Source organism: Melanotaenia boesemani, chromosome 2 (genome assembly GCF_017639745.1).
Source record: "Melanotaenia boesemani isolate fMelBoe1 chromosome 2, fMelBoe1.pri, whole genome shotgun sequence".
Lineage (NCBI taxonomy): Eukaryota > Metazoa > Chordata > Actinopteri > Atheriniformes > Melanotaeniidae > Melanotaenia > Melanotaenia boesemani.
This window is the reverse complement of record NC_055683.1, coordinates 34,539,280-34,565,569: the sequence shown is the minus strand read 5'-3', so window position 1 is coordinate 34,565,569 and position 26,290 is coordinate 34,539,280. Positions and strand designations below refer to the sequence as shown.

At 38.6% G+C, this 26,290-nt stretch overlaps 1 protein-coding gene across 1 annotated transcript; it reads right to left on the bottom strand.

Annotated features, from left to right (window-relative positions):
- Positions 1-6,693: 6,693 nt before the first annotated feature.
- LOC121629552 lies at positions 6,694-24,786 on the bottom strand. Its single transcript, XM_041969187.1, has 5 exons — positions 24,765-24,786; positions 9,952-10,119; positions 8,049-8,519; positions 7,895-7,955; positions 6,694-7,068 (listed from the first exon to the last, which is right to left on the bottom strand). Exons 2-5 carry the CDS (start codon positions 10,109-10,111, stop codon positions 6,996-6,998), a joined length of 765 nt encoding a protein of 254 aa, XP_041825121.1. The 5' UTR covers positions 10,112-10,119; positions 24,765-24,786; the 3' UTR covers positions 6,694-6,995.
- Between the last annotated feature and the right edge of the window lie 1,504 nt (positions 24,787-26,290).

Sequence of the window (26,290 nt, the reverse complement as noted above, 5' to 3'; positions counted from 1 at the left end):
AGAGTGTAGTCATGCAAAATAAAAATATGCATGCAGTGTAGTCAAGTACTTTGTTTGAGCCTCTTCTGCATGAATTCCTGCCTCAGTGCTGTGTGGCATGGATGTTATCAGCATGTGGTCCTGCTGGGGTGAAATGGAAGACCAGGATGCTTCAATAGCGGCCTTTAACTCTTCTGCATTACTCGGTCTCATGTCTCATCTTTCTCTTGGCAATGCTTCATAGATTTCTTATGGAGTTCAGGTCAGGAGAGTTTGTTGGCCAATCAAGCACAGTAATCCGTGGTCATTGAACCAGGTTCTGGTTCTTGTGGCAGTGTGGGCAGATGCCAGGTCCTGCTGGAAAATAAAGTCAGCATCTCCAAATAGCTTTTCTGCTGAAGGAAGCATGAAGTGCTCTAAAATCTCCTGGTAGACGGCTGCATTGGACCAACAGCAGCAGATGACATGACTCCCACATCAACAGACTGTGGAAACTTCACGCTGCACTTTAAGTGTCTTGGATTGTTGCCTCTCCGTTCTTCCTCCAGACTCTGGGAATCATAAATAAGGAGGATGAAGTGGTCTATGGTGGATTCTGGTCACTGCTGTGGCAAGGCACCTACATCAATCAAAATCAACTTCTCTCATTAGGATAATGCCAAATTATATATATATCAAAAAAAGAAATGGAATACTAAAAAACACATCCTAGATGAGAATGAATGAAATGTTCTTTTTAAACACTTTATTCTTTATATAGTTGCATGTGCTGACAACAAAATCACACAAAAATGATCAATGGAAATCAAATTTATTAACCATGGAGGTCTGGTTTTGGAGTCACACTCAAAATTAAAATGGAAAAACATACTAAATGCTGATCCAACTTTAATGTAATGTTCTTAAAACAAGTCAAAATGAGGTTCAGTAGTGTGTGTGACCTCCATGTGTCTCTATGACCTCCCTACAATGCCTGGGCATACTCCTGATCAGGTGGCTAATGGTCTCCTATAAAATATAGTTATAATTATATATTATTATAGTATAAATATATATAATGTAGTTATAGTATGGCAATATATTCCTCTTCTCTTTAGTCTTTACCTACAGGATACAATTTTTTATTTTAGATTAATTACTTGGTTACCAAACTCTGTCATATTTTAAAGGTCAATATTATCTCTAAAAAGCCCTTTGCTGTGATGATACAAGATCACATGGTGCTTACGTTTATTAACTTTATGAACCACCAAGGTATGGAGTTATAGGAGTGTTAGTTTTTGTTCAATTAGGTTTTGTTTTTTTGTTTTTTTTTTTGTACTTAAAAGATTATGGATTTAGAAACTTATTCTAAAAGTTAATACTGTTTAAAGTACATATATTTCAGAAAGTGCATGTGGTGCGCAAATAATTACCAATACTGTAGTGAATAATTTTGACCAGCAGAGGGCGATGATGTTCAACTAACCACTTAACAGTATAATCATATATTATCACACTAACCATCATTGTAATGCTCAGTTAGATTGTTTTTTAATCATGGTTATCCTTGAATTTACTTTGTTTAACAAAGTTAGATTTTAATACTTACTTCCACCATTTATTTACTGATAGGTTCTGCTGCTTGTGGTTCATTATCAAAGGGTACTACTGCATACATTCTGGTCATTTACCACCCTCTGGGTGGCAGCATAGCTGACTTTGTCTCTGAAATGGACATGATTCTCTCTGACATTCCTGATGATGGCACACCACTAATTGTCATGGGAGACATGAACATTCACATTGACAAACCACAAGCAACTGACTTTCTGGCTCTCATCTACTCTTTCAATCTCAAACTGGTACAGACTCCTCCAACACACAAAGCTGGCAATACTCTTGACTTGGTGCTGACCAGAAACTGCTCCACAGCCAACCTGTCCATCACCCCGCTGCATCTCTCAGACCACTTCCTGATTAAATTCTCTGTCTCCCTTCTCATGTCAACCAAGCGGCTCCAAAAATGGTGTCCTACCGCAGAAACTTGAGATCCCTCAGACCTACACAGCTGTCTGATGAGGTTTGCTCTACCCTCCCTTCCCACTCAGACTTCTCCTTACTGTCTGTTAATGAGGCTACAGAAACACTCTGCTCCTCTCTTGCCTCCTCTCTGGACAAAATCTGTCCTCTGGTGTCAAAACCAGCCAGACAAAATCCTCCCAGTCCATGGCTCACAGAGGCTCTAAGGGATCACAGAGCCGGACTCAGGGCTGCAGAAAGAAAGTGGCGCAAATCAAAAGAGCACACTGACTTGTCTGAGTACCAGCAAAAACTTGAAACTTTCACATCCAGCCTAAAGGCGGCCAAGATAGCCTTTTATCAGAACAAGATCCGCAATGCTCCCAACACACGACAACTGTTCATGGTGTTTAACTCTCTTCTATCTCCACCACCTGCTCAGCCTCCCACTGTGCTGACTGCAGAAATGTTTGCTTCCTACTTCACTGAAAAGGTTGCTACCATCAGTAACCAATTCACTGAGCCTGACCAACTCAGCCTTACCAAACCAGCTACTGGTGCCTCACTCTGCTCTTTCCACTCTCTAAATGAAGACCAAGTCTCTAAACTTCTAGTCAGCTCAAAACCCACAACCTGTCCTCTTGATCCTGTTCCCTCTGACATCCTGCAGAGCATTTTACCTACAGTCAAATCTGCAGTAACTCATATTATCAACTCCTCTCTTAAATCTGGTGTCTTTCCTTCTGCCTTCAAGCAAGCTCGGGTTACCCCGCTGCTGAAGAAACCCACACTCAGCCCAGCCCAGGTTGAAAACTACCGGCCGGTCTCATTGCTTCCATTCATGTCTAAATTACTAGAGCGTGCCGTCTTCAGTCAGGTCTCACAGTTCCTCCAAGACAACAACCTGTTTGATCCATATCAATCTGGATATAGGCTAGGTCACTCTACTGAAACTGCTCTCCTGTCAGTTACTGATTCCCTACGGCTTGCCAGATCCACTGGTCAATCCTCAGTCCTTATACTGCTGGACCTGTCAGCTGCCTTTGACACGGTCAACCATCATATACTGTTCTCCAAACTCTTGGAGCTTGGCATCTCAGAATCTGTCCTCTCGTGGTTTACGTCCTACCTCACAGGGAGATCATTCAAAGTATCTTGGCGAGGGGGCGTGTCCAGATCACATGAGCTGAAAACAGGGGTGCCTCAGGGCTCGGTGCTCGGCCCTCTTCTCTTTTCACTATACACCTCCTCACTTGGTGCAGTCATTAGCTCTCATGGTTTCTCCTACCACTGCTATGCAGATGACACTCAGCTTTTCCTTTCTTTCCCACCTGATGACACAACCATCTCAATGCGAATATCAGCATGCCTTGCTGATATCTCCGCATGGATGAAGGATCGCCACCTTCAGCTAAATCTGTCCAAGACTGAGCTTATTTTCTTTCCAGCCAATCCTTCTTCACCGCCACAGATAAGCGTGCAGCTTGACTCAATCACACTAGTGCCTACATCTTCTACCAGGAATCTTGGTGTCATGGTAGACAACCAGCTGACCTTTAAGGACTATGTTGCCTCGGTTTCCCTGTCTTGCCGATTTGCTCTCTACAATATCAGGAGGATCAGACCCTACCTGACTGAACACACGACCCAGCTCCTGGTCCAGGCTCTGGTCATTTCACGCATTGACTACTGCAACTCCTTACTGGCTGGCCTGCCTGCATGCTCAGTTAAACCTCTGCAGATGATCCAGAATGCAGCAGCACGTCTGGTCTTCAACCAGCCCAAAAGAGCTCATGTCACTCCGCTACTAATTGCTCTTCACTGGCTTCCAGTTGCAGCATGCATCAAATTCAAAGCTCTGCTTCTAGCTTACAAAACATTAACCCAAACGGCTCCAGTGATGCAATTTTTCTGGGTGTTGACCCTGAATGATTACCACCAGCAGTGCAACAATATAGCTATTAATGTATACATTATGGGTTTTATTATGTTGTTTTATTTATTTATAATTTTTCTTTTATCCCCTTTTTTTGTTGTCATTTTACTCAAGGGTTTATATATAGCATTTTGGAAAACCTCTTTCTTCATAGCCAGAACACAATGTAATGGGCAGCCAGGAAACTACAGCTGTTTTTGAAATTATGTGACTAGTGAAACCCTGTTTAATTTGTAAAATATTATGCACTGAACAAATAAAACTTTGAAAGACTGAAAATTTGACAACCCCAAACATTCTGTGATGTTCGGGTTTCGTTTCTGAGAAATATTTGTCCTTTTTACTTAATGCCATAAAAATCACCTCTGTGACAGCCACATGTAACAAGTGCTTAAAATTTTTTTTTCAAATCAATTCTTATTATTTTAAGTGAACATCGACCAGAAGCACTGACTCTACTCAGGGACAGGTGGAATCCCACATATGCTTCACTTACGGTGCAGAACAGAGCAGAGGGTAACACAAAGCATGATGGGAAATAGCAAACAAACACACCCACAGAGAACCCACCACGGCAACCGATACAGTATATTAATTTTGAATTGTTATTATGGGTCAACATAGTTCGTATTGTAAGACTGGGACATATGACATGTTACCATGCTCAGAAAATCAGATCAGACGAGATAAAAATGTTTTGTTACTGTTCTGGTGACATTGAACGTATCAGAAGCTCAATCAATAATGTGAATGCTGACGCATCTCATTTAAAATTTCTTAATGGCTGGAAGTTAAGGGGGTAGTTCTCTTCATGTTTTCAGTGTGTGTCAGTGGCTGTGCCCTATATAGGGAACACGCCATTTTGTAGGGGTGACCGAATATCCAGAGAGAAAAAAGTAGAGCACTTAAAATTACCCACAATGCATCATGAAAAGTAGTGAGCATCGATGGGAACTACACGGGTTAATATAGACCACAATGCATTGCGGGCAGAAGCTCAACATGGCGCAAGGAGGCAAAAGAACATTTTTTATTGAACAGATATGGAAACAAGACTAAAATACAACATAAAGAATAAAAGTAAATATATTTACACACAACTTTGGATTGGATTTGGAATGACATCTTATTGCCATGGTGACGGCTGGTAGTCACTGGTCTGCAAGAGGAAAAAAATAGGCAGCTTTGTATCTGAATCACCAAGGGAATGAGTCACTATGTAGTCTGCTATATACTGTAGTGCAGCCCTATGTAGTGAACGAGGGGTTAGGGAGTAGGGTGGACATTCGGACACAGCCAGTCAGTCTCAAGGCCCATTTATGCATCCTTACGTACATAAATTGCGATGTTCGTTTCAAAGACCAAGATAATGTCTGAATCCGTAATTCCTCCACTAGTAGACAGTGCTATGTAAGTTCACTCCCATGACCTGATGTCTGTTTCAAACACAGTTTGGCAGCTGTAATGCTTCATTATAAAGTATTTTTTCAAATCCCCAACACGACCTAAACACTTGCATATAGTCTTTCTTCAAAAGCTTGCACAATTTCTAAACTTGTGCTCATCTTCATTCTTCTGCTTTGTTTCCCTTCCTGATCACCTTCTTCTCTGGTTTGTTTCTTTCACTATTCACATGTTGTTTTCTGTGTCAAGCGACAAATAGCTAAGCTTTGAGATAACGGACTGAGTACGCGTGTAATAGATGCAGAAGATGGACAAAACTGTCCGTCCGTTTGCATATCCGTCTTCTCTGTCAAGCGTAAATGGGCATTCAGACTGACACATGCAAGTCGGTAGGGCTGATGTTACAGCTGTTAGTGTCTAATAGCAGAGCTTTTTAGTTTGTTTTTGCCATTGTTGTGGCCCACAGCTCCATTGTAGCTTAAAGATCTCATACTTTGCTCTCAGACTGTAGGTTTATTTGTAGTTCATAGAGTTTCTGAGGGTAGAATGGGAGGTAGGACCTACAGTTATCAGGCTCTGAGCAACCAGCTCCATGTTTATGTTCAGAAAGCAGTCACCCTCTTTACCTGCTAGGGGATGTCCATGTCTTTCCTCTCCATGTATGAATATAAGACATTCCTGGCATCAATATGTGCCTCTCTCTTTGACCCCTCTTACCTGTACTCTCCATCCCCAGTAAGTTGAATCATATGGTCACCCTTCCTAAGTCTGGTTCTGTTGGAGAGATTCCTTCAACTTTAAAGGATATTATTCCTCTCCACTGTCACCCACCACCCCATTCATGCTTTGGACTGGGGACTTATTTTGGCTTATATGAACACAATACTTAGAAGTTTGACTAATGTGGACTATAAAATAATTTTGATTCAATCGGATTATAATGGAATTGCCATGAATTTGTTTATAATTGAATTGAACAGATGGCTTTGTCTGAATTGGAGCTATATAAATAAACGGGAGTTTAATTGAATGTTAGACTGTGGCATAAGTTGAAACAAGAGTCTGTTATGAGGAGCAGAGCAGACCCACAATTTCTAGGAGACAAGCAAAACAAAATGCACCTGCATGCTAATTTCCACACAGTTTACAGTGTGAAGACACACACAAAAAGCATCTGTTTGTTTATATTCTGCTTAAAAACAACTAATAGTTCTGTCCTTTAATGAAATGTCTGCATATCTCTTGTCATATTACTTTCAGGGCCACTACACATGCGGCATGTTGGGATGCACCCACCGTTACTGTAGTAGAAATCAAAATCTGACCCACCAATCAGTCAGTTTTCTACGTAAAAGAATACATTCACAAACACACAAGAGATCAGTTTATTTTTATTAAGAGATCACAAACAGCATGACACACACAGAATAATTTGTTTCGTATTGAATATTAAAACAACCACCATCATTTAAAGAAACCACCAAAACTAAATTTTTATCTTTTGTTGAGAATGAAATATGCCCACAAATCAATTGTAATTAGATTATTTTAGACATTTCTTGATACATTATTAAGGAAAACAAAGTAAGTAATTGAATTTATAATGGTTTGCAGATCACCCCAGAGGAGGGCTGATAAAAAAAAGTTGCTTTTCCTGCAGGAAGAAATTGTGCCATTATACTGCACATTCAGCCAAGTAGGTCTTCGCAGCACCGTGGCACTGTTTAGAGGCTGACCTCAGCAGGTGCCTAATAAAAGAAAAAATAAACTGAGTCATAAAGCAACAGTTATTGGTTATGGAGTGTGTGTCTGAACCAATAATTTAATTGTTTTTATATTTCTTTTGCTTCTTTCTTTGAATTGTTTGCATTATCTGCACTACTCTTTTGGTTGTCGTCCTCTTGGCTGTACAGGTATTTCAAATACATGTAACTCCATATGTATGTGAACACAATATTCAGAAGGAAACATTAATAGAAGACAGATAATACCTCTTTAGATGGCTAAATCAAATGAAAAGAAGTTTGTCTTGCAGTTGAACTGTTTTATTGTGACATGTTTGTATCCAAAATGATACAATATGGAAAAAAGAAACAACACCTTGAAGACCTCTAATAGCAATGGTTCAGCACATCAACAGGCTGTTTTCCCAAAGTATGAGTTTGATATTTAACAATGCAATACTTTTTATTACTCAAAAAGTTATAAATTGCTTTTAAGCCAAATTTGGTTAAACAATTATTAGAGTTGGTGTTTTGTTTGTCCCCTCTGGGCCATGGTAGAAACATGGTTTTGTGTGTTGGTGGGCATTAGAGGAAAATTATATTCTTTTGTCTGTCTGTATATATAAAAGCCTTAGTCAAAGACCAAAGTGCCTGCAGATAGATATATTCAGGGAATGAATTAAGGAACGCTTGCTGATCTAAAACATATTCTGCTTCAAGACGTATGGTGAATTTAACACCTTTGTATATGCACATATGTATACCTATAAAGCATGAAAAAAACATCAAGTTATTGTACCCAACAGTATTCAACTGTTCAGTCATTTGATCTTTTAAGACAACGACTTACCTCCAGTAACCAGTCCTTGCGAAGCAAGCTACATCATCAGTTATGTCGTCATCGGTGAAGGCTTCAGGAGACAAAATAATAATTAAACATGCAGAATATTTCCAGCAAATGATCAGTAGTGATTACCATGTTCATCTTTTTTGCAGGAGCTCACCTGAGCAGGATGAACGGCACAGATTCCTTGACCAACGATAACCGGAATTACAGAAGTGGCTATCAGAAAGCTGAAAGACCCCGTAGAAGCCGAGAGACCATGATTCTATCGCTGACACTTCATGTGATGAGTCTTTGTGATCACCCATATGTTCATCGTCTTGCATCATCTCCACCTCATTAAACTTGTTTTCTTCATCATTCATTATATCAGCCAGAGACTCCTCATGGCTTGACTTCTTCTTGGTCTTTTTCCGAGCATCCCGCTTCTTTCTGCTGCCACCAGCTGCACTGTTGGATGCAGTGCCTGAATTTGTGTTCACTGGGTTAGCTGTAGTTGTTGTAGTAGTCGGAATCTCGACAATTGTTATATTGTCTGCTGTTGATGGCACGGTTGTTGTAGGTCTGCGCTCACCGTACACTTTGGTCAGGTCGGTAACAAAGTGGGATTTCCCCTCCACCTCACAGATGACTGCAGCAAACCAGTTATGCAAGAGAAGGGCAGAGAGCAAACAAGGAAAAAGAAAAGATTGATTAACAGTCATTGCAAGGAAATACTTTTTTAAAACATCCAAAATATTTGGGTGGCCATCTAAGTGTTTTTGTATCACTTTCTTTTTGTAGTTTGTAAGTTCTTAAAGAGACTTTCCTCTTACAAAGTCTCAGACTAAGAGACAATTTGTTCTGCAGGTTGTCGTAAATATTTGTGGAAAGATTTTTAACATAACTCTATTTTCAGTGATGAATGACAAATGAAAAACTGGGTAGCTGGGTAGCTGTTACAAGGAAAAGTAAAGCCTTACACTTCCTCTAACAACTTTATCTTGATGCAGCCAACCCAAAACCAGTTAAGGCAGATGGCTGCCCTTCATATTTTCGTCTAGTTATTTCAGAGTTTAATTGCGTCTCAAATGTAATGAATCAAATTATCGTGTTTTATTGTAGTTATTGATACTTTAATGCGCACAATATTTCAATGTTTTTGCTGATAGTTGAGGATAATCTAAATTTTTGCTATTAATGGTACAAAAGTCAGTTGTTGATATTTTACCTTTTCCTTTAAAATAGTTGTACTAAATTATAGCTCTTCAGATTTAATTCTGTTTTATTCAGATTCTGATTCATTGCCATCCAATCATATTCATACAAGTCATAACAAAAAACAAAAAGATTAAATAAAATTTTAACTTTGATTAAGTCCCACATCCTAAGCATGCATGGGGTGGCGGGCGACACCACTTTCTGCCTCCATACTCTAAGTCCTCCTCTCAGCTACTGTATGGGGTTTGTGTTAGTTACTCTGACTGTCATGAGTTTGATTATCTTACTGAACCACAACCAATTAATCAAACTTTATTACTGGGTATATATCATAAACACATCAATGTATGCTGAGGTAGGTTGTGCGTCCCCATCTTCTCGCAAGCTTTTGTACTGGTACATGTTTATCTGTGAAGCTATTATTGGAATACTCCCTTCATACTTTTGCTTTTACCTTACTTTTAAACACAACCCATCTCACAGTCTGCTCAGCACTCGCAGTGAGTTTGGGAAGATAGCATTCATGTACTCTGCTCACTTTACTTTAAAACAATCAAGCTTCAGACCCTCATTAGCCTCCCTCAGTCTAAAACGCTAGTCACAGACATGTTGATGGGAGATATGGGACGGTGCAGGTGATAAGCTGCGTGACATGCTTTAACCTAGAGAATGTTCTTTGTTTTTATTGTGTGTTTTAGTATTGTTGGGTGTTGTATAATGCTTTGTCTAGTGTAACCGCCCTCTCCTTTGTGTTACCGTTGCCATGTTGGCCAAGCCGTGCTTTTAAAAGAGATCATTTGATCTCATGCATCTGGCCTGTAAAACAAAGATTAAATAAAAGAAAATAAATCAATCAACCTCACCAATTGCCAAAATTTGCTCCTTGTATGGTACAAGCCTTTTGTCCAGTACGATGGCCTTTTCAAGGTCACCTTTCAGCTCGCATTTGGAGACGATTCGGCTCTCAGAGAGGCTGGGGACCAGGGCCACCACAGCCAGCGCCAACAGCAACTCCAGCTTCATGTCAACACCTTCAGAAGAACCAGAAAATATAACCATTGCTGGGAAATGAGGGAGAATGTTCAGGAAATATGTATTTGAGCAAATCAGGTGAAACTAAAAACCAATTCAATCTGAAAACTATTTATTAGGGAATCACAAAGATGGCAGAGGTCAGAGATCTGAGTGACTCCTTATGTGACTGGTAGGAGGAAATAAACTAAAGAGCATCAGTACTACTTCAAAAATGTTAATACTGCTTAAAAAAAACTGCTGCACATCTCTTAATTTTCAAGATACATTTGTACTATTAATTATAAGATTTATGATGCATTAATGTTTTAATGTTTTATAAGATTTTAGCTTTAATTTCTCTGCTGTTTCATTGTGATTTTGACCTCTTCAAAATTCAGTTTTGTTAATTCATTAGTAAAATTAGTCACAAAAACTATAGTTTAATAATGCCTCAATAAAACAACAACAGTATTGACAAAATTACTTGAAAAATAATAATTAGAAGAAGATTCCTACCACGTTTGTCCACCTGATGGAAATTGAACTCTCTGTGTATCTGCAGAGGAAGAACACTGCTTTATAAAGCATGAGATCAACCAATGATCAACCTGTTTTTCTGGTGTCAAAGATTTCTGCATAGTTTTAATGCGGAACCAGGAAATGTTTCAGTGGACAAAAGAATGCATGAAGATGAACGCATCCGCTGTTAACAGATTAAGTCAGTCTTTTAAAGGTCAGCCTCCGGCATCGAACTGCATGTACAGTATGTGCATAAATGTCAGCTCTGGCTTTAAAAGTTAGTTCATTTACGTTCCCTAAGTCCTCAAAATTCCCTGCTAATTTCATAGCCACATGAGCTTATTATTGTGGTCAAGACTGCACTGTTCAGTCTCAATGTTGCCCAGTGAAACTACAACACACACAAACAAACACACACACACACACACAAACACACAAAGCCATTAACAAAAAAGGGAGGCAGCTTCACATGTTTTTCATGGCTGATTTAACAGGTGCTTTTTGCTGGAACAGACTCAAAGCAGCAGATAAAGCAGCAGATCCAGGAAGTCTTTCTTGACTTAAATAGTGCAGACAACAGGAAAAGACACAATGCACTTTATCTGCATGTTGAACAGAATAGAATAGAATAGAATATTCTTTATCGTCATTGTAAAACTACAACGAAATTGCAGTGTTCTACCAACAATAATGCAGTCTTAATCACCTTTTTTAACAAAAATTTGTAAGAAGGAAGAAAAGGTAGTAAAATTCCAAAATAATAAATACAATACAATACAGTACAATATCAATGTACACAATCAAGAATAAATAACTGTTTAAGGCATCTGAGTGGCCTAAATGGCAGCAGCAAACAGATAAGGTTAAGTAAGGATATGTAGTATAAGATAAGGTGACCTGTCGTGTTGTCCAAAGGGGGTTAAATAGCTTCTTCGTGTTTAATGTCTATTTACAGTCCACATGGCCAAGGGCAAGAAACTGTTTGAGTTTGAGATCTGGTTGACCTGAAGCACTGTGCAGATAACAACAGGTCAAATAGGTAGTGTGAGGGATGATTGGTCACCAGGATCTGACTCTGCTAAGGCAACGGGAACTGGATGTAGCATCCAGGGAGGGCAAGCGAGTGCCAATGACTTTTTGGGCCATGTCTATGATCCTCTGTACACTCTTTCTGTCCTTGACTGTGGTGCCTGGGTAACACTTCCCTATAGAATATGTTATGACACTCTCCACCAAGGAGTGACAGAAGGCAGCAGCTTCTTGTCCATGTTGTTTATCCTCAGGAAGAGCAGAAAGTGCAGTCGCTACTGAGCCTTCTTCACTAAGGCCATGATGTGTTTAGATCAGGAGAGGTCTGCAGAGATGTATGTGTCCAGGACTTACATTGTGCAGGAAGGGCTTACAATATTACGTTATATAATACATGCAGATGGTATGCACTCAAACAAGCAAGCCAACATTGTTTAAATTAAGGTCTACTCATAGTTAGTTAATAAAAACATCCTTGATAAACTGAACTTGATAAACAAGGATGAGATGAAGTAGCATTTTTTTTTTTTTTTTTTTTTTTTTTTTTTGCTGTGTCACAGACGTGCAAACATGATGATGGAAAGTCTGAACTAAAAGGGTTACAATGGAAAATATGTAGAGTTCTAGAAGAACCAGTTTGGATTACGTAAAGATGAGCACACACAGGAAAAATAGCATGGTGTTTTTAAAGTCACGCGATCTCTAACTTTGTACTGCTACTGAACTTTGTGCCTTGATTTTGCTCTTTGACTATGTCACAGTGTTAAATAGTTAATACACACTCAAAGAAGTCAACTAAGGCACTTCTTTCATTTGCAAAATAGATATTTGTTTATTTAACATGATGTACAAATTGTGTTTGTTTTCAAAAAATAATTTCTTGTTGGTTTTTTGTAAAACAATGAAACTTTGATTAACTAGATCAGCCATGTTCAGTGCAATAACACACAATTACTTCAAACCAACAACTCCTGTGCAGGAATTGGATGTTTCTGTGCTGAGAATTTAGAACATGTGCCAAATTTTCTAAGGTGGTGTTTAGCCAAATAAAATGAGCAGCTACACCCTATGAAGCTACAGGTCCTCAACGTAGTCAGCCAGGTTTGAATCTTGGGGTTTGGGCCCTTTTGCTGCAAATTAATCCCCACTCTCACTTTTCTCTCAAACTACTGTCAAATAAAGCCACTAGAGCCAAAAACTCCTTTAAAAAAAGTGTAATCATAAACCAGGAAGTATTTACACAATACATATATCAACGTTTGTATGGTTTCAGATACAAGCGTCGATTTCTGTTTTATATTTTAAGTGGTTTTTTATCCTTTCAGTGTTTATGTTTTAAAAAATATTTTATTGTGCCAGTCAAAGGTTTGAACACATTTGTGTGTCCAAACTTTTAGAAATACTAGAATAGAAATACTTTATTAATCCCTTCAGAGAGCCCTCAGGGAAATTAGAGTCCTGTTGTTGGTATAAGCAGTTTTATCTGTGTTATCTACTAGGAAAAAGAAATTGTGACAAAAACAACCAAAATTGTGGGCAAAGGGTACATTTAGCATTAAGTTTCTTTTCACTTCAGAATAAAGTTATGAATTTAAAATTAAATAAAATCTTTTTTTCTGTTTATTTATCTCATGACAGCTCAATAATTTGGAGTGAGAAGATCACTCTCAAGCTCAGATCTGCTCATGGTGACAAGCTGCAGATTTATACCTGAACATCACATGGTAATCACTAGTTGAGTTTCTTCATGGCCCTTTTTATGTAGCTGTAATAATGACCCTGGTACTACTTCCTGTCACAGCTTCATTCTGTCGTTGCTGTGGTTTGTTGCAGTTCTGTCATATCTGCTGTTGGTTGAAACATAAAGCTACTGGTTATTCCAACCTTGGATATAAAGCAGGCCCTACATGGCATTTCTTGGTAGTATAGACAGTTAATAAAAAAAAGTGTTGTGTTAAACTGTCAGGTGGATATTTTGATACTTTGGCTGCTTGGTCTGTACAGAATCCACATCTGTCCACATCTGTTCTTCTCCAACTAAGAAACAGCTGCCAAACTGTACCAAAGAGGAACATTTATTAGTGCAGGTTAAATACAGATGAGGGAACCTTTTATATCTGAAATGCTCTGTCAAAAAACTTGGGGTAGTTTCCAACAATAATTTAAGTATTTTTTCTTGCAAGATAAGTGCTGTCAAAAATAAGGCTATACTCTGAATTCAGAATATCGCATAGAATACAGAATTCTTACTAGGAAAAACGAGAGTTTCTGATATCCAGAATCCAATTGAATGTGTTAATGTGTTAAATACGGAATATGAGCCGCTAAGCATTATGGGTCATGCACAGGTGATTACATTAGTTTGTTTTAGAAATGATTTTTGATACCTGAAATGAAAATTATGACAAAAAACTTTTGGATTCTAGATATCAGAAAGTCTCGTTTTTCCTAGTATAGTCTATACAGTATATATTTATAAGGTTGTGTAATTTACCAGCTGACTTTAATGTAGTGAACTGGTAAATTAAAGCCTCTGTCAAGAATGTAATAAGGCCTGTTCACTCCAGGTATAATGCCTGTATCTGCATCCAGTTTTACATAATATTTTATCTTTTAAATGTGCACTAATCCAACTTATCATTGAAAAGCTCAGTCTAGATTCATTAGACCTGATTACTTAGACAGCAATTTCCAAGCTCCCATTTCAATCCAAAGAGTTAGAAAAAATGTTTTTACACCACTTCTTTATTGGACAGCTATAAAATAATGGGAGGAAAAATCCAGTTAGCCACACCTGGGAGTGTTTAAGGGGCAGCTTGGGTACACAGACCTAACATAAGCTAGGAGGTATGGGTGTGTTGAAGGCAATCTTCCACTCGTCTCTTTCTTACTGACCAGGTGGTAAGCATTTCTTAAGTCCCTACTTGGTAAAGATTTTGGAGCCTTGAAGTGCATCGAAAGCCAAATCAATTAGATCAAAAAGATTCATAAAGCAAATTACATACCAAAAAAATAGAAACTAAAAAGATAGAAACTACAGTTATCGAGTTTTTCGCTCAGCTCCTAGTTAAGATTAAAGGAAGCAGACACCATCTTCACCTATAAGACTAGGATAAAAACTTCCCTTTTTTTAAAAAGTTTATAATTAATTCTGGCCTGCGCCATCCCTTTAGTTATTCTGCTTATACTCAGGCTTGTTGTGGAATTTTTAGTTATCAAAGATCACACACTAAGTGAGAATCAAACAAAGTATTTCATTAAGAGCTGATCAGCAATGAGAGTCACACAGTCAGAAAGATCTGCTAAGTGAGTCTGAAGAGATACATGTGTGCTCTGGTTAATATAGAGCCAGAGCCTGAGCTGATAACATCGAGGTCGAAGGTCATTGTAGTAAACTCCTCATGGCCTGGTACAAGGATGAAAAGAAAAGGGGGAAGGGGAGCTCACTAAATCCTTATCTGGGTACACAGTCATTCTCCTCCCTAAGTAAAACATAAGCCAAGCTTTAACAATGCAAAGTGTAGTCTACAGAATATAAGGGTTCTGTGTAAATTTTCCATTACAGGCTGCTAGGGGACGTCCATGTCTTTCCTCTCCATGCATAAATATAAGACATTGCTGGCATCAATATGTGCCTCTCTCTTTGACCCCTCTTACCTCTCCATCCCCAATAAGTCAAGGCATGTGTCTACCCTTCCTAAGTCTGGTTCTGTTGAAGAGTTTCCTTCCAGTTAAAAGGAAGTTATTCCTCTCCACTGTCACCCACCACCCCATGCATGCTTAGGACTGGGGACTTATTTTGGTTTATATGAACACAATAATTAGAAGTTGGACTAATGTGGACTATAAAATAATTTTTATTCAATTGAGTTATAATGGAATTGCCATGAATTTGTTTATGATGGATTTGAATGGATGGCTTTGTGTGAATTGGAGCTGTAAAAATAAAGGTGAGTTTGATTGAATGTGGCATAAGTTGGAATAAGAGTCTGTCAATAGGAGAAGACTCACAATTTCTGAAGGCTTAAAAAGCAAAACAAAATTTACCTGCATGCTAACTATCACACAGTTCACAGTGTGAAGACACACACATAAAACATCAGTTTGTTTACATTCTGCTTAGAAAAACAACTCATAGTTCTATCATTTGATATAATGTCTGCATATCTCTTGTCATAGTGCTTTCAGGGCCACTATACATGCGGTATGTTAGGGTGCACCCACCAATAAGTCAGTTTTCTACATAAAAGAATACTTTCACAAACACACAACAGAGAACTGTATTTTTATTGCGAGATCACAGACAGCATGATATACATAGAATCATTTGTTTTGCATTGAACACAAAAACAACCACCGTCATTTAAAGAAACCAACTAAACTATACCACCCCAGGGGCAGGGCTGATAAAAAAAAGTTGCTGTTCCTGCAGGAAGAACTGGTTCCGTCAAGCTGCACATTCAGTGAAGTAGGTCTTGATGGCACTCTGGCACTGTTGAGAGGCTGTACTCAGCAGATGTCTGATAAAAAATAAATAAATAAATAAACTATCTCTTAAAACTTGAAATGTGCGTTTGAACCAGTTTCTTTTTTTGGATTGTTGCATTATTATTTATTGCATTATCTGCACTACTGTTTTGATTGCCATCCTCTTGGCTGTACAGGTATTTCAAATGTGTAACTCCGTATGTATGTAAACACAATATTCAGAAGGAAACATTAATGGAAGACAGATAATACCTCTTTAGATCAGTAATTCTTTTTTTTTATTTTTTTTATTTTTTATTTATTTTTTATTTTTATTTATTTATTTATTTACCTGTCCTGTCCAGCATGGTAACATGCAAAATGATGGTCTGCCCACTGTGTTGTGCTGAACAAATTTTGCTTTGCCAAGGGGAGCTTAATGACTACAAGGCTCCTTTTGATAATTTCTAAATGTTTTACAAACTAGTGAAAATGTTGAAAGACTAAAGATTTTTGCAAGTGACACATGATTTTTTTACTGAGTTTGGCACAAAGTTGTGAAAGTTTCTGTGTCAGGCCATCCTTGCTTTAAAAGACATAGGCCTTTAGTGAATGCTCATTTTAACATGCAGTCCTAACACCCAGTTAATCTGAAAATGACAGAATCTCCCACTTTTCTTCTAACTTGTACATTCAGTAAATTTAGCTTTTTTTCTTTGCCTCCCTCATATTAAATTTTTGCATCAAATTCTAAATTTGTTTTTGTTTTCGGAATACAATTTCTTTCTTTCTTTCTTTCTTTCTTTCTTTCTTTCTTTCTTTCTTTCTTTCTTTCTTTCTTTCTTTTTCTTTCTTTCTTTCTTTCTTATTTTGAATTGTGGAATTTATGTAATCTTGTTGGACCTGAAAATAATGAAGAGAAGTAAAAAGGAAAGTAGAAAAAAGGAAGAGAAGACAAAGATGCAGTAGACAGAAGGCAACGACCCTTCAATCCAATCTAACACCAGACAACCAACTGCTACACCTGAACAAACACGAGAGAATTTCTTACTGCTTTTAAACATAAGTCTGGTACACACATAAGGATATTTGGACTGTTTTTGTCCCCGATTTTGCAAACGCCCGATCATAGTGAGATTTCCCTGTCTAATTATCGTGTAGGTGGTGACATGGTGCGGAATCAGAGAGCGAGCTGACGGGGGAGCAAGTAAGTAAACAAAATCTGTGTTCACGCCGTCTCTAGTCTGTTATGTTTTTCAGTTCTGGCCTTTTCTGTTAACAATAGTCCCAAGACCACCATCATTCCCTCGTCCTATATATCCCCTTCAATGCTGTGTGTTGTGCTTTTTGATTGTTACTATATTTCTTCTTCTTCGTTTTTTGCCAGTTGTTACTATGGTTCTTCTTCTACGTTTCAACGTTTGTCCGGCTCGGAGGACTAGATTGTATTTGACTTACTGAACAGCATCGTCGTGTGTGTTGTTCCGTGATTACATTTTCAGAGCACACAGTACGATCATAACTGATTTTTTTATCTTCACATGTGAGTTCTCGACCCGATAAAAAATCTCACAAGATTAAAAAAAAAATCGTTATGTGTGTACCAGGCTTAAGCTGACAATCATAAGGAGTTCCTTATAAAAAAGTAACCAAGACAGCAACAACAACATGTATCACAACAGCCAAAGTACCAGAAACACACACACACACACACACACACACACACACACACACACACACACACACACACACACACACACACACACACACACACACACACACACAAACAAACAAACAAACAAAACTAAACAAGGGAAACTGTTAGTGTATAAACCCACTGGACAACTTACCCTCAGCATGCAGGGTGTGAGGAATGATGAATGATCAGAGATGGATGTGTGCAAATGTGACTACGCCCCTCCAGAGGCTAGAGGCAGACTAGGGCGGCCCAGAGACCTGGGCTATCAGTAGCATGAACCCAACCATGAAGAAGACCCCAGACCCCCCTGCAGTCACAGGCCCCGGCAGGCCAAAATTGGCAGCTGACAACCTTGCCAGGTACTGATCATCCAGGGCGGCCAGAGTGAAGGCCCCAAGAGCCCAAAGGACCATCCCCATTGATATTTAGAGGAGCAATACTCACCTTTTTAACATCTAATGAAAAAGTTGCAAATTGATTTTAAGCAAAATTTTACAAAACAGAATCTTTAGAGTTGGTGTCAGGTTTGTCACCTCTGGGTACATTTATCAGCAAAGTGTATATTGGGCCAGCCCATTGTCAGGTATTTCATTCAGATCTCAGGAAATTATGTCAAGCATGTGCAAAAATAATTTCTCCTTAAACTGCATCAAAGACAGCAGGAGATGCAAATGTCTACTTCCACTTATGGTAAATTTAACGCATCACCTTTGTATATGCACATATGAATACCTATAAAACATAAACAAAACATTAAGCTAATGTACCACACAGTATGTATAGAACTGTTCAATCATTTGATCTTTGCAGACAGCGACTTACCTCCAGTAACCGCTCCCTACGACGCAAGCTACATCATCAGTTATGTCGTCATCGGTGAAGGCTTCAGGAGACAAAATAGTAATTAAAACATGCAGAATATTTCCAGTAAATGTTCAGTAGTGATTATCATGTTTATTTTCTTTGCGGGAGCTCACCTGAGCAGGATGAACGGCACAGATTCCTTGACCAACGATAACCGGAATCACAGAAGTGGCTGTCAGAAAGCTGAAAGACTCCATAGTAGCCGAGAGACCATGATACCATCGTTGGCTTTTCTACAGGGTTAGGCTTTTCATCCACATGCTCATCATCTTCCATCATCTCCTCCTCCTCAGAGCTGTCTTCTTCACTATCAGCCAGAGACTCCTCAGAGTTTGACTCCTTGGACTTTCTTGGAGCATCCCGCTTTTTTCTGCTGCCGCTAACTGTGATGTTGGATGCAGAGCCTGAATTTGTGCTCGTTGTGTTTGCTGTAGATGGACTTGTTGTAGTAGTCAAGTTGGTCATTGGTTTGGTGACCACGAGGGGCCATGATGCCATCGTTGGTTTTTTTCCAGGCTTAGATTTTTCTTTCAGATGCTCGTCATGTTCCATCATCTCATCAGAGCTGTCTTCTTCACTATCAGCCAGAGACTCCTTAGACTTTGACTCCTTGGACTTTCTTGGAGCATCCCGCTTTATTCTGCTGCCACTAGCTGTGCTGTTGGATGCAGAGCCTGAAGTTGTGCTCGTTGTGTTTGCTGAAGATGGACTTGTTGTAGTAGTCAAGTTGGTCATTGGTTTGGTGACCACGAGGGACCATGATGCCATTGTTGGTTTTGTTCCAGGCTTAGATTTTTCTTTCAGATGCTCGTCATGTTCCATCATCTCATCAGAGTTGTCTTCTTCACTATCAGCCAGAGACTCCTTAGACTTTGACTTCTTGGACTTTCTTGGAGCATCCCGCTTTATTCTGCCACTGCTAGCTATGCTGTTGGATGCAGAGCCTGAATTTGTGCTCGTTGTGTTTGCTGTTGATGGACTTGTTGTAGTAGTCAATTTGGTCATTGGTTTGGTGACCACAAGGGACCATGATGCCATTGTTGGTTTTTCTCCAGGCTTGGATTTTTCTTTCAGATGCTCGTCATGTTCCATCATCTCCTCCTCATCAGAGCTGTCTTCTTCACTATCAGCCAGAGACTCCTCAGAGTTTGGCTTCTTGGACTTTCTTGGAGCATCCCGCTTTATTCTGCTGCCGCTAGCTGTGCTGTTGGATGCAAAGCCTGAATTTGTGCTCATTGTGTTTGCTGTAGTTTGACCTGTTGTAGTAGTCAATTTGGTCATTGGTTTGGCAGTTGCATTGACAATTGTTATATTGTGTCCAGCTATTGTAAGAGCTGTTGGTGTGGCTGTTGTTGTAGGTTTGTGATCACCGAACACCTTGGTCAGGTTGGTATTGAAGTGGGATCTCATCTCCACCTCACAGATGACTGCAACAAACCAATGATGCAAGAGCAGGGCAGAGAGCACACAAGGAAAAAGAAGAGATTGATTAACAGATAGTGTGGGAAAATACCATTTTAAAACATCCAGAATATTTGGGAGGCCATCTACGCTTTTGTGTGTGACTTCTTTTGTAGTTTCACACCACTTAAGGTGGATTTATACTCGCACTTCTGCGTCTGCATCACCACCGTAGGCATTGCGTAAGTCCGCAGTGACAGACACTCACCTCTTCCAGATCTGACGTGCACCCCTGTTACGCAGATGGTTATGCGGAGGTACTCCCTTGTGATTAGTCAATTTGGGATCATGTGTCCACATAACTGGATCTTCTCACTGAGTTTGTGTGGTAACCATCGTTTTTACAAACAATAACCAGTTGATCAAGTTGATGAGAGGCTGAATGAATTATTTCTTCATTTTCTTCCACAAGCTAATAAAGACAATGAACCATACTGAAAAATACCTACCGAACTTAACTGGACCATCAAAAGAACTCCGACCTGGTGAGTTTACTGTCCAATACCACCCCTGCTACCACCTTCAGCTTATGAAGAGAAACTGCAACACAACACCAAAACAATGCGCACCCCCTACGCTCAAATGCGAGAGCAAACTTGCAGACGACGCTTGAATGATGGACATACATTTTTCAGTGTAGAATCATCCAAAATGATTTTTCATTTTGGAAGAAGTCACGATAAGACTTATGATTAGTGATGTGCGATACCACTCATTTTCGTTCCGATACCAAGTAAATACAAGCCAGTATCAGTGATACCGATCCAATACTGATACTTTGTACAGAAACTTAATCTGTTTTGGAAAATCACTTTCAAAGCAGCCGACACTGAAGGGAAAGGAAGTGGTAGTTACATTTTTATAGAGTACTTTGTGAGTCAAATTGAAATTACCAGTAAAATGCAAAAATAAATATATAAATGTCACAATAATTGCATATGTTTGTCTACACCTACATATTAAAATGTTTAGTTAATCGTTAGTCTAAACAAATAAGAGGGATTAGTGTTTTTGTGTTTCTAGCCTATTATATTTTTTTCATCTGTTTTTTTAAAACCTGATAATGGATGTTTTACTGAATATTTAATGACACAGCCTCTGCAGCATCCTTAAATTGATGTGAGCTGATCTCAAGGACACATATGACTCCAAGCTGAAATCATACAGTTATTTATTGTAGCATTTTCTTATTTCATAAACACATTTAATGCTGTACATAACAAAACAGGATGCAATAGTCTTAAGAACAAGGGGGACTCCTGTTGTTTGAACATCAAAACAAAAACCTGAACTTAGCAGGCAGATGAAAATCACTTTCCCAAAATTTAGCATCAGTGGTACATCAGCTGCGCATTTTCTCCTTCTGAAGTTGTTAGTACCTGCCTGCAGCATCAAAGGACTCAAAGAGTGACGTGTCTCACCATTGCAGCACCAGTCCATCTCCTTTCCTCCTCTTCATCATCATAATGTCATTATATTTTTTGTGTTATGGTTGACCTCTATGTCTTCCGACACACATCACATTGTTGCTGTTAAGCTCCACACGTGATGCAATGAACTGAGTGAGGGATTGACACACTGCTGCGCCCCTAAACTGTACCATTTCACATATGACTTTGGCAGGTGGAAGAAAAAGTAGTTCCTGCCAATTAAGTATAATTAAGAGAAGATCCTGATATTATAGGAACGTTCCACTGTATTCCAGTTTGTGATAGACTGATGTTTTTTTGTTTTGTTTTGTTTGTTTTGTTTTGTTTTGACTTCAAAACACTAAAATATCTATATTCTAACATGAAAACCGATTCTTAAACATAAAAATCTGGTATCTGGTATCAATGGTATCGATACTGACAATCATTTAAAGTTGAAACAGGTCACAAAAGATAAAACTTTGACTGTCTAATGGGACATTTTCATGTATTTTACGGTTTTGACACAATCGCGGGTTACGTTTTAGTAAAAATCTGAAAATCCCCCAAAATCTCTCTCCACTCTAACGTGTGGCATCACTCATAATCTGGATCAAAAAATTATTCTGAAAATCCAAACAAACGTGTCTTACGCCCAGAGTTTTCCCAGTGCATACACAAATTATATATCAAAACAGAGGAATTTAAGTCAGCTTCAAATAAACCTCAGCTCCAAAAGATCTGGGAGGTTTTGAGCTATGTTGCTCCAAGCATCACAAAGTTTACTTTTTGTCCCATTAACCCCCATTCTACAGAAACTCTGATCCTCAGACATCCATGCAATTCTCATTTGTTTTTAACTTGCCAAGGTTTAAATTCTCTCTACATTAGGATAAAATAAACTACGTCGATATGTTCCTCAAACCCTTCTGGTGATTATGGTTCAAGAATTTTTTTTATACAAAATTTGTTTGTGAACAGCTCTTGGTTGTTTGAGCAGTTCTTTCAGCCCTCACTCTGTTAGCTCTAAGTGTCTGTTTTGGAGTGACTCAGCAGTTACAGAATGTCCCTGTCCCGGGGCGGTTGTGTGTGTAAAGGCTTATTTTATGCTCCCTTAAATAGTGACAAAGGTTGTCATGCGTCGCCATCCTCATACTTCTATGAGTCACCATGGTTGGTAATTCCTCCACTAGTAGGCGGTGATAATTTCAGACTTCATTACTGCGAGGCGCCATCAGTTTTAGACAACGTTTGGCGGTGGTAATGGATCGGTATGAAACATGCCCTAAAACAGAGGTCCCCAACCCTGGTCCTCAAGACCCACTATTCTGCAGGTCTTAGATGTCTCCCTGCTCCAGCACACCTGATTCAAATTAAACAGCTGTCTGACAAGCTCTGCATAAATTTGCTAATGAGTCATTAATTTAAACATAGACAACTACGTCATACTGTTGGTGTGACTACATGTCAGTGTCTGTCTGCAGCACCTCCATCACACTCATTAGGCCTGGCTATGTCATTATACCAATCAGGTACACGGCAGCTGCTTCATTGTGACATGGCTAACCCCATAATACATGTATATGTGACTGAGCAGTAGCTGCATTGGCACCCATCAAGATTTCTTAAGAAATACTCTAGTTGAACTTAATTTATCTCTATTAAAGAACTCATTTAAGATAACACTTTTCTGCTTTAATTTAGATTTTTAATTACAAGTAATTAAAAGTGATATGCTTTAACCAAAGATAAAGTCTAGACAACTCGGTACACAACAAAGCTGTTGGAGACTGTGTGGAAGTGTAGAGGCAGATCATACCCACATCTTTTGGAACTGCACAAAAATGAAAATGCACTGGCAAAAAGTCAACTCAGTTGTTAAAAACATCTTGGGATACAAGATTCCAAATACTTGCACAGTGATGTATCTTGGGAATATTGAGAAGGTTGTAATGAATGAAGATCTGTACCTGACTAAAATATTACTCGCAGCAAGTAAGAAAGTGGTTACAAGACACTGGCTCAACGTGAACACTCCAAAACAGGAGCAGTGGTTGGAAGTTGTCCAGGAAATCTGTGCCATGGAAAAAATGACATACCTGTTGAGACTCAAAGAGAATATATTTGAAAAGAAGTGGGAAAAATGGAACCTCTATATGAAACATGACACCAACTGATCAAATCCTAGACTGTAAGAACGGACTAAAAACTAAAGTAAAACGCCTCCAGACAATTAATTACCGTTATTGTTTTTTTCCTTTACTATTATTTTTTTTTCTTTCTTTTCTTCCTAGTCTATTGTACTGTATTTTTCATTTACCTCTGAAATTGCAATAAAAATTTAAGTGATAAAAAAAAGTGATATACTTTAACCTAGTGAGTGTTCTTTGTTTGAATATTGTTTTAATGTTTCAATGTGTGTTTTAGTATTGTTGGGTATTTTGTAATGTATTGTCCAGTTTAACCACCCTGTTAGTTACTGCTGCTGTGTTGGCCAGGCCGTGCTGGAAATCATTTGATCTTAATAATCTGGCTGGTAAAACAAAGATTAAATAAAATAATTTAAATAAAAATCAATCAACCTCACCAACTGCCAATATCTGGTCCTTGTATGGCACAAGCTTTTTCTCCAGCAAGATGACCTTTCCAAGGTCGTCTCTCAGCTCACATTTGGAGACATTTCGGCTCTCAGAGAGGCTGGGGACCAGGGCCGCCACAGCCAGCACCAACAGCAACTCCAGCTTCATGTCAACACCTTCAGAAGAACCAGAAAATACAACCATTGCTGGGAAATGATGGAGAATGATTAGGGAAATTGTATTTGCGTAAATCACATGAAAATAAAAACTTAATTAATCTGAAAACTATTTATTAGGGAATCAAAGATGGCAGAGGTCAGAGATCTGAGTGACTCCTTATGTGACTGGTTGGAGGAAATAAACTGAAGAGCATCTGTACTTCTTCAAAAGTATTACAATGCTACAATAAAACAATTATTTAATTCACAGAATTATTCATTTCTGCTGCACATCTCTTCATTAACAAGATACATTTTTACTATTGATCAATAGATTTATGATGCATGAATGATGTCCAAGTCAATGTTTCATACAAGAGTTTTTAGTTTTTTAATTCAAATAAACTCTAATAATACCTCAATAAAACAACAACAGCATTGACAAAACTGTTTCAATTATAATTAGACAATTCCTACCACGTTTGTCCACCTGATGGAAATTGAACTCTGTGTATCTGCAGAGGAAGAACCCTGCTTTATAAAGCATGAGATCAACCAATGATCAACCTGTTTCGCTGACGTCATCGTTTTCTGTAAAATTTCCACAACAGAAGCAGGAAAAGTTACAGTGGACAAAAGAATGCACAAAGATGCATGCAGCCATTGTTAATAGATGAATTCAGTCTTTCAAAGAACATCACATTCTCCAGCATCACATTTCATTTATATTGTGGGCTTAAATGTCAAGTCTGGTGTAAATGTTAGCTCATTTTGATTTCCCAATCACTTGAAATTCTCTGCTGACTTTATAGCCATGTGAGCTTATTAATGTGGTCAAGACTGTACAGTTCAGTCTCAATGTTGCTCAGTGAAACTGCTGACAACACACACAAACAAAACACCATTTAAAAAAGATGGGTGGTAGTTTCACTTTATGAGGTTCCTTTTGTTATGTTTATTTGCTAAATTTATGTTCACAGGCTATGTAACAAAGCTTTTACATGTGTTTATGTGACTTTAAACAGGACTTTAGTCAGGACCAACTTACTTTGACAACTACATAATGTGTGCAGACTGTAAACCTGACCTAACCTTTGGCTGTGGCGATTCCACTTTAGTACCATGAGCACCACTCACTACACGTATGGAACCAAGTTCTGCTGAGGTGCCTAAAATATCTGGGCTAATGATCATTCATAATATTTGAAGTTTAAATAATATTTAAAGTTAAAATGGTTGGACTGGATTATGTATATAAATCATGATCTGGTGTTGCTGAAAACAGCAACATGCAACCTCCATAAGCAGCTTCCAACAGCTGTAATATCAACTCTGTAATGAATTGCTTAATGCTGTTTTAATACAAAAAAAAATGGAAGACAAGAGCTGAACCACCTCCTGCAACTTCCAGCCAATTACAGATGACAGATCATAAATTTAAGAACTGTCACTGATCACTTTAACAAGTTTGTGATTTCTGAACTTCTGACATGTTCAGTGACATTTCACAATGACTCTGGTTTGTTAAGGTGGTGGTAAATTTGATATATTTATATATTTAATTCATTTATTAAATGTTTTGTAGCATTATTATTCCAAATTTTTTATTTTAAAAGGATTTTGCTTTTTCATTTAACAGTCATTTGATGATGCTGCCGCGGTGCCTCTGCTAGGTGGCTGGGCCTGAAACTCTACTTTGAGAACATTAAGAGAAACCTTAAACCTCATTCATCTGAAGAGCTGAACGTCACATATCTTCTTCCAATGCACTTATCATTTGTTCATATATACTGTGTACCTGTGTGTCAGTACTTTTCCACTGTGTGAGCTATTGTGTAATCAATTCCTTCAGCAAGTCTCCACCGAAACTTATAACGTCATGTGGGAGAGTTTTGGAGCCAGAAAACATCAGACAAGCACACAGAGAGAAAATTCACAGTTGCTTGTCAGTATGTATAAAAAGATTTTGTGAATTCTGCTCTGTGTTAACTTGAGCTGATGTG

What these genes read in the sequence shown, in the direction of transcription:
- LOC121629552 (XM_041969187.1), bottom strand. Translation starts at nt 10,111, where the DNA reads ATGAAGCTGGAGTTGCTGTTGGCGCTGGCTGTGGTGGCCCTGGTCCCC. An exon ending in GGAGCAAATTTTGGCAATTG is followed by an intron (nt 8,520 to 9,951) that starts GTGAGGTTGATT and finishes GGTTTGCTGCAG; the next exon opens with TCATCTGTGAGGTGGAGGGG. An exon ending in GCAAGGACTGGTTACTGGAG is followed by an intron (nt 7,069 to 7,894) that starts GTAAGTCGTTGT and finishes TTCTTTTATTAG; the next exon opens with GCACCTGCTGAGGTCAGCCT.